The following is an 18424-nucleotide window of genomic DNA, read 5'->3' on the forward strand; positions in this document are numbered from 1 at the left end:
CTGTGTGGCTAATTTCCTCTCACTTTCTTGAAATGTGACCCTCTTTTTTTTTACATCTTTATTGGAGTATAATTGCTTTACAATGGTGTGTTAGTTTCTGCTTTATAACAAAGTGAATCAGTTATACATATACATATGTTCCCATATCTCTTCCCTCTTGCGTCTCCCTCCCTCCCACCCTCCCTATCTCACCCCTCCAGGCGGTCACAAAGCACCGAGCTGATCTCCCTGTGCTATGCGGCTGCTTCCCACTAGCTATCTACGTTACGTTTGGTAGTGTATATATGTCCATGCCTCTCTCGCTTTGTCACAGCTTACCCTTCCCTCTCCCCATATCCTCAAGTCCATTCTCTAGTAGGTCTGTGTCTTTATTCCTGTCTTACCCCTAGGTTCTTCATGACATTTTTTTTACTTAAATTCCATATATATGTGTTAGCATACGGTATTTGTCTTTCTCTTTCTGACTTACTTCACTCTGTATGACAGACTCTAGTTCTATCCACCTCATTACAAGTAGCTCAATTTCGTTTCTTTTTATGGCTGAGTAATATTCCATTGTGTATATGTGCCACATCTTCTTTATCCATTCATCCGATGATGGACACTTAGGTTGTTTCCATCTCCGGGCTATTGTAAATAGAGCTGCAATGAACATTTTGGTACATGAATCTTTTTGAATTATGGTTTTCTCAGGGTATATGCCCAGTAGTGGGATTGCTGGGTCATATGGTAGTTCTATTTGTAGTTTTTTAAGGAACCTCCATACTGTTCTCCACAGTGGCTGTATCAATTTACATTCCCACCAACAGTGCAGGAGGGTTCCCTTTTCTCCACACCCTCTCCAGCATTTATTGTTTGTAGATTTTTTGATGATGGCCATTCTGACTGGTGTGAGGGGATACCTCATTGTAGGTTTGATTTGCGTTTCTCTAATGATTAGTGATGTTGAGCATACTTTCATGTGTCTGTTGGCAATCTGTATATCTTCTTTGGAGAAATGTCTATTTAGGTCTTCTGCCCATTTTTGGATTGGGTTGTTTGTTTTTCTTTTATTGAGCTGCATGAGTTGCTTATAAATTTTGGAGATTAGTCCTTTGTCAGTTGCTTCATTTGCAAATATTTTCTCCCATTCTGAGGGTTGTCTTTTGGTCTTGTTTATGGTTTCCTTTGCTGTGCAAAAGCTTTGAAGTTTCATTAGGTCCCATTTGTTTATTTTTGTTTTTATTTCCATTTCTCTAGGAGGTGGGTCAAAAAGGATCTTGCTGTGATTTATGTCATAGAGAAACAAGTGACCCTCTTAATGAATCCCACCCTGATCACTTTTTAAAAATTGTAGCCTATACCCCCTGCCCACACTCTCTTAATCTTCATTATCCCACCCTAAGTTTTTTCCATAGCATTTATCACCTTCCTGGTACTACATAATTTTCTTATTTATTGTGTGGTTTCCTTTCTGTCTTCCCACACTGGAGTATAAACTCAATCCAGGGGTAAGCTATTTTAGACGTTTTTGTTTCCCAAGCACCTAGAACAGTGTCTGGTACATAGTGGACACTCAATAAATATTTTCTGAATGAATAAACTGGTAATGTAACTAGTTGAGATAAAACAGATTTAAAGGGTATATTTTAATGCTAAATTGGCAGAAATTGAAATCTTAAGACATGGTGGGAATAATCTTTAGGACTGCGAAACGACACTTTAATCTCTGACAAAGACTACATTCTGAAAAGTCAGCCTGTGCCCATCTATGGAAGGAGTGACCACGTGGGGCAAATAACAAAGCAGGGAAGAGGAGTGACTTAGAATTTACAGTCAGCACCTTAGAATTAGGAGGAAAGCAGGATTATCGTACCATGCAGTTGGCAAAATTATATTTCAGGAAAGTTTGAAGCAGAATATGCTTTTAAAATTCTATCAATGAAATGGGTATAGGGACTCAAATCCTTTTCGATGAAGTATAACTTACTTCATAGTATTTTGCAATTTGTTTTTTAAAAATAATTTGGTTTTGAAATTAATTGAAATTAATTTGGTTTTGAAGTCCCCCAAATACAAACTTCTATAAAAGAAAGAGGAATAAAGAAGGTCTGAATAATAACACTAGCTTTCCCCAAACAGCAGCTCTCCCTTCCCCTTCCTTGACATTCTTCCTCCTGGGAAACGTTGCCTCTACGTACCCCTCTGCCATCACCCACACGCCCTGTATCTAGTCTTCCCCTCTTCCAGCCCCGTCATCGCATATCCCAGCCACTGCATCCCTGCTCCTCATGCCTCAGGCGTGGTGAGTGCAGCAACATGCCAGCCTCCTTGACTTAAATCTTCCTGTCCCCTCCTCTGGCCTGTCCTGCACATGCCTTCCAGACAACCTCCCTGCAGCTGCCTTTTCAGTAAATCAGGCCCCTGCTTAAAAGCTTCATGGAATATTTCCCGCAGGTGTTAACTCATCTCTCCAAACCTCAGGGTTCCTTGTGGTCTGGTGTCACCCCGGATAGTAGGGGTGCAGGCTTGGGCTGAGACCCTCTTTTCTCCATTCTGTACCACTCTTGGCACTGAGCTTTCTCTCTTTTGGTCCCCTCGCCTGAAATACCATTGTCATCCCCTCCACACATCTAAATCCAGCACAGCCATTAAGGACTAGTCTTCTAATACTTCAGTCTTCACTGACCGCCCTCTTTCCTGAACTCTCCCAAACCCTTATGTATTACACAATTTTTTTTTTCTAATTTAATGATACATTGACTGACGTTGTACGTTAACTTCTTCACTTGGTTCCACCTTATTTTTTCAGCAAGATGATCATCTTGAGGGCAGAAATCCTGTCTTATACCCATCCCCCAGACCTGGCTCTATACTAAATGTACAATAGGGACTCTATAAATTCCAGCACTGATTTCAAGGCACAGTTTCTCTCACATTTTAACATCTCTAAAATTGGGATACATTTTATAATTAGTCATGTCTTACCAATGCTTTCAATAGAATGGAAGTCACAATGTAGTTTTCATGGTCTGCACATGTATAATCTTGGCAGTAACTGTATGTGTTATTGTCACTTCAGTTCGTTAAGTACACTGTTGGTAGTGTCGAGTACAATTGCTATTTTTAAATATCTTCCAGGTTTGCACTATGACTCGATACTGAAAAGTTATTGTTTGCGCAGAAATGTACCAAAACTGAATAAGAGGGAAACAAATACTGATATCAGCGAAGCAAATATTCATTGTTGGAGGAATGATCTGTATTCCTTATAAAGTAACAACCAGCTGCTTTATGGGACCTAAAAATGATGATACATAGGATACAAGTAAAGCAAGCTATTGTTATATTTTGTTACTGAGATACAGCAAAAGATTTGCCTTTTATATGCCAAGCAATGCAATTCAGGACTGGAGAAATTTTTCCAACCCTCAAAATGGATAAAATAATTTTTAAAGCAATGATAGACGGACAGGTTTGATTCATATGTAGTGCCAAATGATCTCGAGGTATTTTGTCATAGTTTAATTGTCATAAAATAATGGTGTATCTTATAATTGATGGCATCTTAGATTCGATAAAATATGATGTGTGTGTGTGTGTGTGTGTGTGTATTGCTTGCTTTCTTGCTTGATTGGTGATATGGTGAATTTCTTTTAGACCCAATTTAATTTTATTTATTTGTTGTTTAATGAACATGATTCACAGATTCTTCTCTTCTGGCTCTATTTTTTGGTTGTGACTTCGTTCAACTCTTTATGTCTTATCTAAAGGAACTCCGGTCTGAGGTGGAGCTGGAGGTGTTAGGAGACACAGAAGGACTCAACCTGTCATTCACAGCTGTCTGTAATACTGGGACCCCCTTTCCACACCAAAAGAAATGTTCTCACATGAAGGTGGGAGACACAGTAAGTAGACGGCCCATAGGTCATCTGAAAAAACATCTAGATGATCTGTCAGAAGTTACCTTAGTGCACTGAAGCTAGACTTTTCCTTTCAAGAATTTCAAAAGCGATTTTCAAAGATTTCCTAATAAATGCTTTCGCAAAGCTGATCCCCAAGCAGCTTTGTTTCTTCCCATGCATATTGGTGGCTAGCAGAAGATAATTAGTATTTTCTTTTTTCCAGGCTTCGTTCAACGTGACTGTGAGTATACCAAACTGTGAGAGAAGAAGCAGGCACATTGTCATAAAGCCTGTGGGGCTGGGGGACGCCCTGGAGATCCTTGTCAGTCCAGAATGCAGCTGTGACTGTCAGAAGGAAGTGGAGGTGAACAGCTCCAGATGCAGCAACGGAAACGGCTCCTTCCAGTGTGGAGTGTGCGCCTGCCACCCTGGCCACATGGGTCCTCACTGCGAGTGTGGGGAGGACACGCTGAGCACCGACTCCTGCAAGGAGGCCCCGGAACTCCCCGCGTGCAGCGGAAGAGGCGATTGCTACTGCGGGCAGTGCATCTGCCACTTGTCCCCCTATGGAGACATTTACGGCCCTTACTGCCAGTGTGACAATTTCTCCTGCGTGAGACACAGAGGGCTGCTCTGTGGAGGTAGGCCATGTCCAAATCCACCTTACAGGGCGACCGTGCACGTATCAAGGAAGGGCTGTGTATCCTTTGCACCTTCCACAGCCACCTGGGCACAGCAGGTGCTCAATAAATGTTTGCTGATCAGTTGAGTGGGTTGACCTTTAGACTAAGGTAGCTGATCTTCCCTTATGATTTTTTTCTGGCTCTGACATTCCCTAGGGGTGAGATCTCTGCCAGCTGAACTTACATCTCTATTATTATTTCCCTGGGAGTAAGTAGGTAAAAGACGGATGCCTTCTCTTTGGTTATTACCCAGACGCCACAAAACTGCATGTAATCGAACGCCATTATCTTCCAGACTATTCTGGATCAGGCTCTTGGTATCTGACTCAACTCTTAAATGCTTATTACTTCGGAAAGATAAAAAGCCAGGCTACTTAAGGAGCATACTGCAAGGGACGAGGGACACAAAAATTCTAAATGCCATGCATATTTATTAAACACCTGTTATGTAACAGATACTAGGTTAGGCACAGGGTATAATAAAGATGAATAAGGACATATGTGAAGAAGGCTATGGAAAGGGTAAAAATGAAAAATCCTTGGAATTTTTTGAGATTGAGAAAAATTTTAAGTAGCAGAACTATTTATGTTCTAATATCCTTTGTAGATGTAAAAATCACTTTAGTTTAAAGCTATATTACATATAACATGACTATTATAAAATCATTCTGAGAGATGCACATACGTATTTAAGTACAATCTAGTCAGACAAGAATTACAAATGTGTTAATTATACTTTTAAATGATACAGATTTGTGTTACAATTGAAATCGTAACCGACTGCTGAATTTAAGCTCATGGCTTTTTTTTTCTTTTCACAATGTGTGAGCAGATAGCTTTTCAAAACAGAAAGCCATTATCTTTACAGAAAACTAAGCAAGTTACGTTTTCAAACCACAGTGTCAGGAACATATAAAAGAGACTGATTTTCAGGGGAAAAGGCCTTTGAAAAACATCTGATACCCTTAGAAGTGCGCCTCTGTTTCATTTCTTGGCTTTTGCTGTTGCTGCCAATAGACTCCTCTGAGGCTGCCTTCTTTCTTCCCCACCGAAGAGTGAAAAGTTTAGGGTCTGTCCAGATTGAGACACATTTCTCTCCCCTTTCATTCAAAGGTGTTTTTCCTTATCTAATGGGTGTGTTTCCAAACCCACATTGGTCTTCTTTTCACACAATGCAGACAGAACACAGCCTGAAGCCAGAGGCCGTCACCAAGTCTCGAAAAGAATCTATTCAGCAGAACCCCAGATTGCATTTCTAATAGAAATCTTTAATAAAATATGTGCTTAAGACATTTGAAATTGCCTTTCCAAAAAAAAAACAAAAAAAAACTCCAAAGTGTAATCAAATACAGTATAACAGCAATTATGACCCCACCTGTATTTCACCCTTTAGATCTGAAGTCAGAGGTCTAAGGCTGTGTAAATCGATGGGTTATGTTCAGCAACACAGTTCTTCCCATTTTTTGGTGGTCTTTCAGTTTATTTTGTGTCACGCATGCAGACGGACATAGATTAAGAGTCAACTTGATCTGTGCATTTGTAGTTCAGATGGTCTGACAATAGTGCCTCTCTTTGAATCAGATACAGTGATCGCTAAAGAAATTCTATTTAGAAAATACAATTTTTTTTTCATTTGGACTCAGAAAACTTCACCAATGCCCATTTCCTTCATACATTGGGGTACTTTCCCATCATCAACCATGACTGTTTCTCGAATGCTTTTTTATGTTCAGTAACATCTCAAAGGATGTTCCTCTATTATCAATAGCTTTCTCTTTTAAAAGGTATAACAAAAGTACAGTCATTCAAATTCAACGAAGAGCAATGGAGCACCTACTATGTGCCTGGCATTGTGCTTAGTGTAGGGATAAAACTGATCCTGGCCTTGTGAACACACAAGCTATTGTTGCTGTTGTTTGTCACAGAGGCCTGACTATGCTACAGCCTCATTTCTCATGTAAATCTCACTTATTTTACAACTAACATACTCTGCAATGTGCTGCTTCTCTGAAGGGCCATTACCACAATGTTCTTTTCATGCACCTTCTTCCATCCATCTGTAAGCACTCAAAGATAGAGGGCTCCATTGATTTTTCCCTTGCCCAAATTCCATTAGTCATTTAAATTTTGATTCTAAGAGACTGGAAACTCTAACAGGCAAACAGCACTACAGAAAAAACTTCCTGCCATTGTGCACTTAGTTATCAGTCAATGGCATTCCAGAAAGATATCTCCCTCTCAAAAGAGCCTGATAATTTTTTCTTGATCTTTGGTTATCATCTTACCTCTACATGAAGCCATTATGAAGTTTTGTTGTTGTTGTTATTGTTGTATGAACAGGTACCTTAGATAATTGGCTGTTTGTGGATATCGATTAACAACATTTGTGACTGGGTTAATGGTTCTGGAAGGCCCACAGAAAGGGGGGGTTTCTAAGTTCTGAAAGGAGCTCTTGGAAGGGTTTTCTAAAATTTCTGCCAAGTAATTCTTATATGCAGTGATACACTTGGGCATTCTCAAAGCCTTTGGAAGTGCACATTTCATTTGACAATATTTATATACTGTATACATTTTTCAGAATAAACTTCAATGTGGAAATCACCCCCTTATCATGAAAGTAAGTTTCCCCTCTTGCTGAGGAAGAAACAAAAAGCAATTGTACTTTAGAGGACAGCTTACATATAAAAATTAAATGAATGGTTTTGGCCTAAATAACCTAACTATTCTTAGCTTTGAATTAATTAGTTCAATTATGAATTAAATAGGTTATGAAATGCAGTCTTAATGTCATGGATCCAGATAAATTTCAAGTCGTCTTTCATTAGAGAAGTGTAAGTCTTTTTAGTATATATATGTACAAATTACTATATTACCCTCTCTATATAGATATAGATGATACAGATGCAGATACAGATGTAGATATATAAATATAGATATAGATACAGGTACATATACACCAGGAGAAGTCAGAATCCAGCTTCAAAATCTTTGTGGTTTATCCTTTGTTCTGTGATTTCCTACTCCATGTCTCTTAAGGCCAGGTCATGAAGATAGAAAAGTAATGACCTTCTAGACCAAAGTTTACAAGAGAAAACCCAGAATGCTTCTTTCTACAATGAACACGGCAGCGTCTCCTACAAATGGAAACCTGCCTCACTTGTGATTTCTTTTACATCTGTTTGGTTTTCAGTATAATTACAGGAGGTTTAATACCGATGGATAATTTTGCTATCAGATTCTTCTTACTGGATAGTGTTTAGGAGTAATGATAATAACTTAGATATTGCTTATTTATGGGCCAAGCACTGTTCTAAACATTGTTATACATTATCTCAGGTAACCATCATAACAGTCTGATGAAGTAGTGCTATTAATAACCCCTCCTTACCAATGAGGAAACTGAGGCACAGAAAGGTTGAGTAATTTTCCCAACTTGTTCCAGCCCGTACCAGAGCCAGGACCCAAACATGTGCTGTCTGGCTCTACACCCGTGCACTCACCCACTATGTACTCAACCACCGCCACCATGCCCACATGCCTTTGGAATGTTGCCAAAGAGCAAAACTTGGGAGGCGATGGCTGGTGCGCTTTTTCTTTTCTGAAGAAAAGTGTCAGTTACGAAATTTGTAAGTAAATGCTGTTTGTTTGGAACAGCAAAAGCCAATTTAGGATCTCGGGCATGGCAGGCACCAAAAAAATATTATGAAAGAGCACACAAGCCCATTTACCTGAAACACTTTATTTAACATTTTATAGTAGTTCGGACAGTACTCTGTGGCCAGTTCTTCAGGACCTCTTCAGGAGCCGCTCTTGTCTCTCAGCCTCTTCTGTGAGGATCCCTTTCTCTGATTACATCTTAAATGCTGATGCTCTCCAGGGATTTCCTCACTCTATCTGCTTGCCCTAGATGATCTCATCCACATCAGCTTCAACTGCCATCTATCCCTGGTGGATTCCAAACCCCAAACTTCAGGGCTATATATACGTATTCAACCACCCATGGGTCCCTCAAACTCAACAGAACCAAAAATGAACTCATCGTCTTCCCCATCCTAAGCTGGTCTTCCTCGTCTGCCTCAGAACAATCTATTCATTTAACCATTAAGCGCTCTCTGTGCCAGGCACTGGGGATAAGGCACCGCATGAGCTACTTCCATTCCCGGGCAGTAAACAGCAGCCCCATCCAGCTAGCAGCCCAGGGGGGTGGCCTGGGGAGGACTCCATCCTCTCTCTTCCCCTTCCCCGCCGCCCTGGGCATCCCATGCCGTGAATTTCACCCGAACCCTTTCCTCTCCATTCCCATGGACACTGTTCAGGGCCTCATATCTTCTTGCCTCTATTGCTGGGAGAACCTCCTTGCTTTTCGGTGTCTAGTTTGACTCTCTCTACTGATGCCAGGACATTTCTAGACACATATCTATCTCTTCAGGTCTCTCCCTCACTTAAAATTTCATAACTTTCAGGATAAAACCTCTTACTTTAGTCCATAAAGCTTTTCATGATGTGATTTCTGATTTTTGTGGACCTTTTCCTCCTATCCTCACAGACACCCCATACACACCTTTGGCTTTATTCGTGTGACTTTACTATGGGTATTAAGCAGGTCATGTGATTACACACTTCTGTCATTTACCTATGCTTTTTTCTCTGCTTATAATGCACGTAACCCTCTTCTTCTATCCTTATATTCCAAATTCAGCTCAAGCATCACTTCCTCTGGAAACTTCCCCAGATCTCTTGTCTAATTTGGAAACTTCCTCTGTGTGTATGGCACTTATCACGTTGTACTTATTAGCAGTGGTATCTATTTGCCTGTCTCCTAGACTAAGCTATAAGCTCAGCCACCTTGTCTTATTTAATTTTGTATCCTCAAGCCTAAAACAATCTTTGGCACATGATATATGCTCAATTAAAATTTGTTAAATAAATGAATTTGTTGGGCACTCACTGTATGCCTGTAGGACATCTAGTTGGTGAATACAAAGCTAGGAGATTTACACATTATCTCATCTGACCACAACCACTGGAAGCAGGTTTTATTCCCTCTATAGATGAGGCTTTCATGATTACTCAGCTTGAGTGATGTAGAGGTGGGGTTACTAAAGTCTATCTTGTATGTCTATCCTATGGCACCTTAATTGAAAGCAAAAAATTTTAAAAACTACATATATATATATATATATATATATATATACACACACACACACACACACACACAGTTGGCCCTTGAACAACACGGGTTTGAAGTGCATGGGTCCACTTATGTGCAGATTTTTTTTCAATAAATACATTGGAAAAATTTTTGGAGATTTGCAACAATTTGAACATACTCACAGATGAACTGCATAGCCAGAAATATCAAAAAAATATTTAGGTATGTCATGAATGCATACAGGGTATATAGATACTAGTCTATTCTTACATAGGCGTAAGGTGAGTGATATTTACTATAAAATTAATAATGTGTTAGTTTTCTTACTGTTTTATAACTTTGCTTTCAAAGCATTATATTACTGTACAGTATGCCTTTCTCATAATTGGAGAAACTGCGTATCAGCCTACCATTACAGGTAAGTGGTTTTTTAGAAAATGTAATCATGCTTCTATATGAATATGTCTATAATATTGTATGCCATAAACATTTTTAACAATTCATTTGCTGGTGTATAGGCTAGGCTACTGGGAAGCAATTATATCAATTATACCAGGCTACCGTAAATCAATCATATTGCTGCTTCTTCATTATCAAGGCATGAATAGCTATATCTGTAAATAAATATGAATTTCTTTTTCACATTATCTTTTCATTTTTGATGTCTAATGTTGGTAAGTTGTATAATATCTACAGTGTTATAAGACAATATTGATGTAGGTACTGCCAGATGATTCGTCTTGTAAATTTACGGCATTGATAAATACAGTACGGTACTGTAAATGTATTTTCTCTTCCTTATGATTTTCTTAATAACATTTTCTTTTCTCTAGCTCACTTTATTGTAAGTATACAGTATATGATACGTATAACATACAAAATACGTATTAGTCAACTGTTTACGTTATCAGTGAGGCTTCCAGTCAACAGGAGGCTGTTAGTAGTTAAGAGTTGAGGGAGTCCAAAGTTATCCTCAGATTTTGGCCTGGGGGGAGGGGTGAGAGTGGGGCGGGGGCGGGGGTGTCAGTGCCCCAACCCATGCGTTGTTCAAGCACCAACTGTATATACACACACATACTTGCACACACACACACCAAGTAGCTATTATAGGCTTCTGGACTATCTTATTTCATCTGGTTATAAATTCTGTTGGATATAACATCAGGCAATCAAGTTGGTTCAGTTAAGAGACCAGATCAATGAATATACACAGTTCGCAAAATACGTTCCATAAAATCTATCTACGCTCACTCCCCCCCGGACCCACACACACGCACTCACTTTTTTTCTCGTTTTTTTCTTGTCTTTTTGATGGTGTTCAAAGGCAAAGAGAAAAGATGGCCCCCAAGAACCGGAAGTGGCTTTAGCCCTAAGAAACCCAGGGCTTTGTTTTGCAGATAACGGCGACTGTGACTGCGGCGAGTGCGTGTGCAGGAGCGGCTGGACGGGCGAGTACTGTAACTGCACCACCAGCACGGAGCCCTGCATCTCCGAAGACGGGGCGCTCTGCAGCGGGCGAGGGGGCTGTGTGTGCGGCAAGTGCGTTTGCACGAACCCCGGAGCCTCGGGACCCACCTGCGAACGTTGTCCCACCTGTGGCGATCCCTGTAACTCTAAATGGTAATGTCTCTACGCTCACCAGTCCTTCCTGTCCATAGGGTTCATGGTGATCAAAGTTATAATGACATTTTATACACTCAGACCTCAGATTGTTCTTGCTGGCTTTGGTCTCCAAGCCTCCATCAAAACACACAAACCCGCAGGGCCCCTGCGATCGTCAGCCTGGAACGTCAGCCTCTCCCTTGCCTCTCAGCGCTGATGATCCAGGACCACAAAGTCACATTTCTGCAAGAGAGCCTAGCGGGGAAGCTGAGCTGATGTCCCACGCTGATAACATCGACAGTCTCTCCCTTACAGTACTAACCACACATCAGGAATGCCCTGGGAGTAGATTGAGGACACTCACATTCAGTACTTTTTTAAGGGAAACAGCCAAGCTTCTTTCTTATCTAGACGTTTATAGCCTGACCTTACTGATTCATTCCTATCTATAAACTCATAAAGGCAAAGAGGCAGAAAGATGATCTTGGCTTTCCATTCCTTCCCTCTTCTTTACCACTCATGCTCTTTGGCACCTTTCTTTGGTTGTCATTCTACACAGCTATTGTGACTGACACTTTCTTTTATACAATGTGAACAACAACAGCAACAAAACAACCACATTGTTTTTATTTTCCAGTACCAAAAAAAAAAAGTTTCTTTGCTTGGCAGCTAACTTCTTAATGAAAGCGGGGCAACGTTTGCAGGTTAAGTGAAGCAAGTCTCCAAATTGGCTGTGTTAGGACATTGCAGGTATAATGTATTATACAGCAAACGTGCTTAAGCAGTTCATACTTTCATTAACTCTGGTACCTAAAATGGGGACATGTGCATTTCCAATGTAAACAAAGTAAGAAAATCAATATCAATATTCACTCAGTGGTTGCTCACTATCCAAGGTGTCAGAACTTCTCTGTCACTGTGCCTGGACATATGCCAAGAGAAGCACGGGCGCAAGGTTAGACTTACTTGAATAGAATTTAATATAAAATGTCATTTCAAGGTATTTCTTCTATTATTTTTCTGTTTTATCTTCTCTGTAAACATGATTCAATCTTCTTTGAAAAATTTTTTTATTTAACTATAGTTGATTTACAATGTTGTGTCAGTTTTAGGTGTTCAGCTTCAGATTCTTTTCCATTATAAGTTATTACTAGATATTGAATATAGTTCCATGTGCTATACGGTAAATCCTTGTTGTTTATCTATTTTATATATAGTAGTGTGTGTATGTTAATTCCAACTTCCTAATGTATCTCTCCCCTTCCCCTTTCCCCTTTGGTAACCAGAAGTTTGTTTTCTTTGTCAAACATAATTCAATCTTAAATCTGGTTTATAAGACATGAAATTAATAGTCCAAGTAGTTTGAATTTGAGAAATCGGGTAGAGTGATCCCCTTGGTGTTTGTTAGTTTTGAGGTGAAACTGTTCTATTTATTCTTTCATGCACTTATTTATCAAATAGGTATTAAGTACTTACTATAGGCCAGGAATCATGTTAGGCCATAGACATACAGTGATACTGAAACAGTTACAGTTCCTGCTGTCACAGCTGCTGAGCATCTACTGGGAAAGACAGAACATTTAAAAACGTAATTATAATGATATCTGGACTAACAGTTACAATAAGGGATAGAGAGGGTGCAGTGGAACTATATGGCAGGAGATAAAGCTACCAGACTAGCTCGGGCAGCCATCAGTGGCATGCACAAAGGTGTAGAGCTTTCAAGGGCTTCCGCAATCTCAAGCAGCCCCACTGCAAAACCACTCCAAGTAAATATATAACCCAGATACATGCAGTGTGCTTGCAGTGCAAAGGCCACTTCCAGGTAAGACTGCTACCCCTACTCCACACAGACTGCTGCTCCTAAACCCTTCCAGCAGAGGAATTCAGAGGCTTCCACTACAAGGGAACTAACTGATAAGGATCAGGGAAGGCTTGCCTAAGAAAGTGCTGTTTCAGCTGAGATTTGGTGAGGCATGGTGGGCGTGGGGAATGTTTCCAGCACTTAGAGGAGCACACCTTTCCTGGGTCAGCATAATGTGTGCCCACAGTAAGAAAACTTGCAGCTTTGGGTTACTCCAAACACTATCCATCTGTAAAGTGATTGTCAGCACGAGATTAATTCAGGGTCTAAGCTTTACTTTCCTGTGTAGACATCATTAGAGTAGCTTAATTCCTGGGCTATGTTCTTGGAAATACACTTTTCTATAAGTAGCAATCCTTTATTTAAAAACCTGCATTAATGAGGATCCAGGCTGTAATCCTCAGCTTTTGAAAATACCCCTATCAAGGCTTGGACGCATTCAAAAGGGTTACAGAAAAGTGAATCTTTAAAATAGTCATTCAGGACATATGAGAATTCTTGGAATTCTTGTTAAAACACAGACCATTTCTATTAAGAAAGTCACACTTTGTCTAGTACCATAAACCCTTCCCAGGAAAATGTTTAATGAAAATATAGCTAAATCAAATACCAAAATAATTGGGTCTTTTGTTGTTGTTGGGGAAAAATAATTTTAATCTAACCAATCAGAAGCAATCAGTACAGATGAATGAGGATAGTGGCTATTATCAAGGCTGGCTCATGGAACACTGATTACTGAATGGAATTCAGAATAAAGGAGTTTCCTCTTGGACAGCACCCAACCATCTTTCTGAAAGTAACGAAACACAATATCCTCTCTGAGACACTCCTATAGCCAGAACCATAGTAGCAGCATTAAAGCAATATCCCAGCTGCGTATCTATTTTCCACCAACACAAACTGATCAACTCTGTTGAATAATGTTCACAGGAGCTGCATTGAATGCTACCTGTCTGCAGATGGCCAGGCCAGAGAAGACTGTGTTGACAAATGCAAATTAGCTGGTGCGACCATCAACGAAGAAGAAGGTTCTACTTGTTTGAAATTGCTTTCCTTTCCTTTGCACAGTTTTGGAGAGGCAGAAATTCGGTGGAGGGCTCTTCAGTAGCTCGACCTCATTTGTACTAGGGTGTTAATTCACTCGCATTCATTTCTAAGAGTAAATGCATTCCAGAAGGCTAAAGACTTGATGGTTTGGGAGACAAGCAATTTAAAGTCCCGGCTATGCTATTTGCTCTGTTGCAAATTCATCTCTGCTTAACACATGCAATTGGAGAGAATTCCAGAATGCTATATTTTTTTGAATTAGAAGAGTGGAAAATTGAAGAAATAGCTAAATGTTAACCTCCTAACCTGAAATCATCCTCTATCGTCCGATTACCTTATTTCACGATAGGACAAAGTAAGGTATAATATGGGTTTTCTGACAGCAACTCTCAGACACCAGGCAGTTTCTGGTTAGTGGCCATTTTTCCTGCCCTCCCCTGCATATGCTTTTACTCCCAGCTTCCCAAACATGGGCATTACATGGTCATCCTTAATTCCCTGTTGCCTTGGTCCCAAACTACAAGAAGGGCCTGTTACCTTTAACTGCTAAGCAAACTCTGCTCTTGCTTCCACCTGCCATTTTTGAAGTTACTTACTTAAAATCAGATTCTTTCTAATGGCAAGATGTTATCTCAAATCTGTAAATTGGTTGTATTTTGGCTGGTAATACATTTAAAAAATAACTTGTGAACTTTAAAACAAAGCCGATGACTGACTTCTCCCAAAGGGACCATCTGGGGGGATTTGTTTTTCCATCATCACAAACTCCCTGCCTTACCCCTGCTGCTCAGGTAGGGACGTTGTTCTGCACGCCTCAGAGGCACCGCCACGGTGCATCTCAGGAGGAGTGGGATAACCAAGACAATAATTTATGACACTCTAGGATATGTATCTTGAATAGACGAAGTTAGAATACAGAAATTAACCCACTTCCAAAGTGAAATAAGTTAGTGATATTTATATTGTTTTGAAACTTACCAACATTGTTTTAAAATTGAGGTTTCTGACTGTGCACAGTTAAATAACCCTGTATGGAGGGGCGTGATTAGTGCTCCTGAAACCCCTTGCCTGTGCTTTTCTGGTGCCTCAGATAAATATGCCAAATAACCATAAATTGGACAAGACGGTATGTACCTTACACTAATACCGAAGGTAAGATGCAGTAAAAGCACCGAGTAAAGTGGGATTTGTAGCCTGTCCACATTAGTAACTAGTACAAAATCTCAGCATATCCTTCTGGCTTCATTTCACAGCACACAGTTGGGATATTTACCAAGTGTTTTAAAGAAATGACTAAAAATTGCAGAAAATGCCCTGCAAATGACTAGAACTGAATTGACTAGCAGCGTGAGAAATCTAATGTGCTGAGGGGAAAAAAGAAGTAAACCTTGGAAACATGTAAATCATGAACAGGGAATTACTATATTTAAATACACAGTTTTCTGAGTATAGGTTATCATAAATGCTTGGATTTGAGAGGAAGACAAGATTCTCAAGTGGCATTTAAAATTTTTGCATTATTCTTCTTGTATAATTGACTAAATTACCTTCAAAATAGGGGACTACAACTATTTCTAACTCAGAAATCAAAAATAATAATTGGATTACCAGTACCATTTAGAGCACTAATCTTGATGAATTCGAGAGAAAAACTATCTTTGTCAGCCTGTGAATTAAAAAAGTCACTCTTCTAATGGGCCTTTTTATAAGTCCTATTTCAAGTTATTCATCCAGTTATGTTATTGATCATATTATCTTGAAATTATCACAACATATTTGCTCTTCCATGGGGTCTTTTATCAGCCCATTCTTCCCCTAATAAGGACATGGAGAGTAAAGTAAGATAACCATAAACTTCATAATCTGAATAAATTATTCCTCACCTGTGCTATGGTGACTTGTGTGAGTATTTCTAAGGACATATGGTTTAACTTTATTCACTCCATTTTACTGAAGTAGAAGTTTTTAATTTACCCCAATATTCATGTACTCAGAGCATTGTTACTCAAAGTGTGTTCCATGGAACACTAGTTCTGAAAGTGTTAAATGGACAAAAGCACCCATGGTCATATAAATTTTGTAAATGGGAAGCTAAGCTTTTTTTTTCTTTGCAAGACTGAGAGTTGTCTTGTCTATTAAATTAAATGTGCATTGTGAATTTGCAGGAGAAGCAAAGGGAGGAATTAGAGTAAGGAGGGATTCTCAAACTTATTTGACCATAGAACTCTTTTTTTTTCCCCCCCTTGGGAAACTGTTTTCACTGAGAACTACTACCTCAGCCCCAAAGGCGGGGTCTTAAACACATGGTTGTCTTGATTCAATGGTGCAGACAGTTTATATTTTCCACATCTTTTCTGGACCTTCCCAGACCCCAGCCTTTTCACCTCCATTCTCACATTTCTTCCTTTTCTAAGTATGATTTCACGGACTGCCTGAGATCTTATTTTCATCGTATTATTCTAGAACAGCACTGCTAGCACTCATAAAAGTGGGTAAAAAGAAAGGTCCATTTCTAATGAACCAACAAAAGAAAACCTTAGCAGCTAATTATGCAAATCTCCAGCCCAAGCTGGACCTTTTCACTGCACATTCAATAATGCATTTTAATACCCAAACACTACAAAACAGGCTAAATCTAGAGTCATAACAGTCATGAAAAGGAGTGGTGAAGTAATTAAAGCAAGAAGGGAGTCGTGACTCAAAGGTCATATTAGCGGTTCCATTAAAACTTTAAAAATCCTGGCCAAGTAAATTAAGCCTCCCTGTGCTTCAGTGTAGCTCTTTAAGGGAAAATAAAAAAGCAGGATTAATATTATTGAAAGGAGTATTATGAGCTGTCCACATATTTTCTACCTGAGAATAAAATGTTCCATTAAGTAAGTTTGAGAGGAACAGGGCGGGTGTCCACTGTCACGGCAGAGACGGGGAGGGAAGGAAAAGAACACTCCAAAACAAAAAAAGAAAAGCATATTCCCGGAGACTTCATGAATCCTTGCTAACTGGGTGGTTTGGTAGGAAAATATGTGGTGGAGGTCATCTAAAAATGACCAAAGTATGAATTATATATACAGTTCTGTTGCTGTCAAACACATGAAATATCACAAATTTCACTAATCAATGCTGCCCAGAGGTGCCCAAACCTCTTCATCAGAATCACCTCATTAAAAATACTGTTAACAATTCACTAAAATGCAAGCTCCTGTCCAAACCACGGACTTCTCAAATCAGAAGAGCCAGGGTGGGTCCCTGGAATCCATCACTGCAGAACTCCGAGGTGATTTGGATGATGGTAAACATTTAGGACCAGATGAGAATAATTTGTAATTAGATTTCTTAATATCCCTATGTAAATAGATGCTTCTAATGGATTCAAAGACAGTTTGTTCACTTAAATTTATCCTCTGAAATCTTATTAATAATGCCAAATGTTTTACTAGTCCCTGTTGTGATAGATAATACAGGCATGCTTCTTACACTCTGGCATGAGATGTTTAACTTATAAATTAAACGCAAAGACAACTTAATTTTCTATCTTGCTATGGCTATAGCATTGTTGAACCAAAAAATAGACTATTACTTAATTTTTCTTTGTTAGAATCAGAGGAACACATGTAGATTCTGTTTTATTAAAATCTTTTTATGTTGAAGCTAATGAGAAAAGTTATAGGTCTAACAAGACTATGTCCAAGATTATCTGGGACAGTCCCAGTTTTGTATTCTGACCCACTGTATCATAATACACTAATTTTGGATCATATGTCTTAGAATTTTAGGATAAGAGCAAAAGGTCATTCTATTTACAGGTTTCTGAAAAAAAGTGTTTGTAACAGTATCATTAAAAAAGTATCTAACTTAGAAGACAGGAGAACTTTAAACAAGTTTTTTGTTTTTTTAATTAGAAAACTCCTATGTAATTTTGGCATGGGTACCAGATCACTAAAATGGCTCATAAATAGTATTAGCATCTTAGACTGACCATTTTACTATATTATCAATTACGGTCATGACATTCATTTTCTGCTTCTTGACTAAGCTCAAAATTTTTCTTCTACTTGGAAAAGATTTGAGGAAAACTGAATTTTTTTTAATTGAGAAAAGGGCTATACTGAGTGGTAGGCCCACTGTCATCCTGGTCTCCTTTTATTCTGGGATTTACCTTTATCCTGGTGGTCCCTGAGCTACATAACGCTTC

General features: G+C 39.2%; 1 protein-coding gene across 1 annotated transcript in view; it reads left to right on the forward strand.

Moving 5' to 3' along the window:
- Positions 1–18424, forward strand: part of ITGB6 (integrin subunit beta 6) — a 71268-nt gene that overhangs the window by 37681 nt on the left and 15163 nt on the right. Inside the window, exons 10-13 of the mRNA XM_022570169.2 lie at positions 3753–3887; positions 4108–4525; positions 11117–11339; positions 14116–14213. Coding sequence (XP_022425877.1) covers positions 3753–3887; positions 4108–4525; positions 11117–11339; positions 14116–14213 — 874 coding nt within the window. The remainder of the gene's footprint in view (positions 1–3752; positions 3888–4107; positions 4526–11116; positions 11340–14115; positions 14214–18424) is intronic.

This window comes from Delphinapterus leucas, chromosome 8, assembly GCF_059928025.1.
Source record: "Delphinapterus leucas isolate spDelLeu-1000000601 "Yukka" chromosome 8, BTC_Dleu_Yukka2, whole genome shotgun sequence".
Classification (NCBI taxonomy): Eukaryota; Metazoa; Chordata; class Mammalia; order Artiodactyla; family Monodontidae; genus Delphinapterus; species Delphinapterus leucas.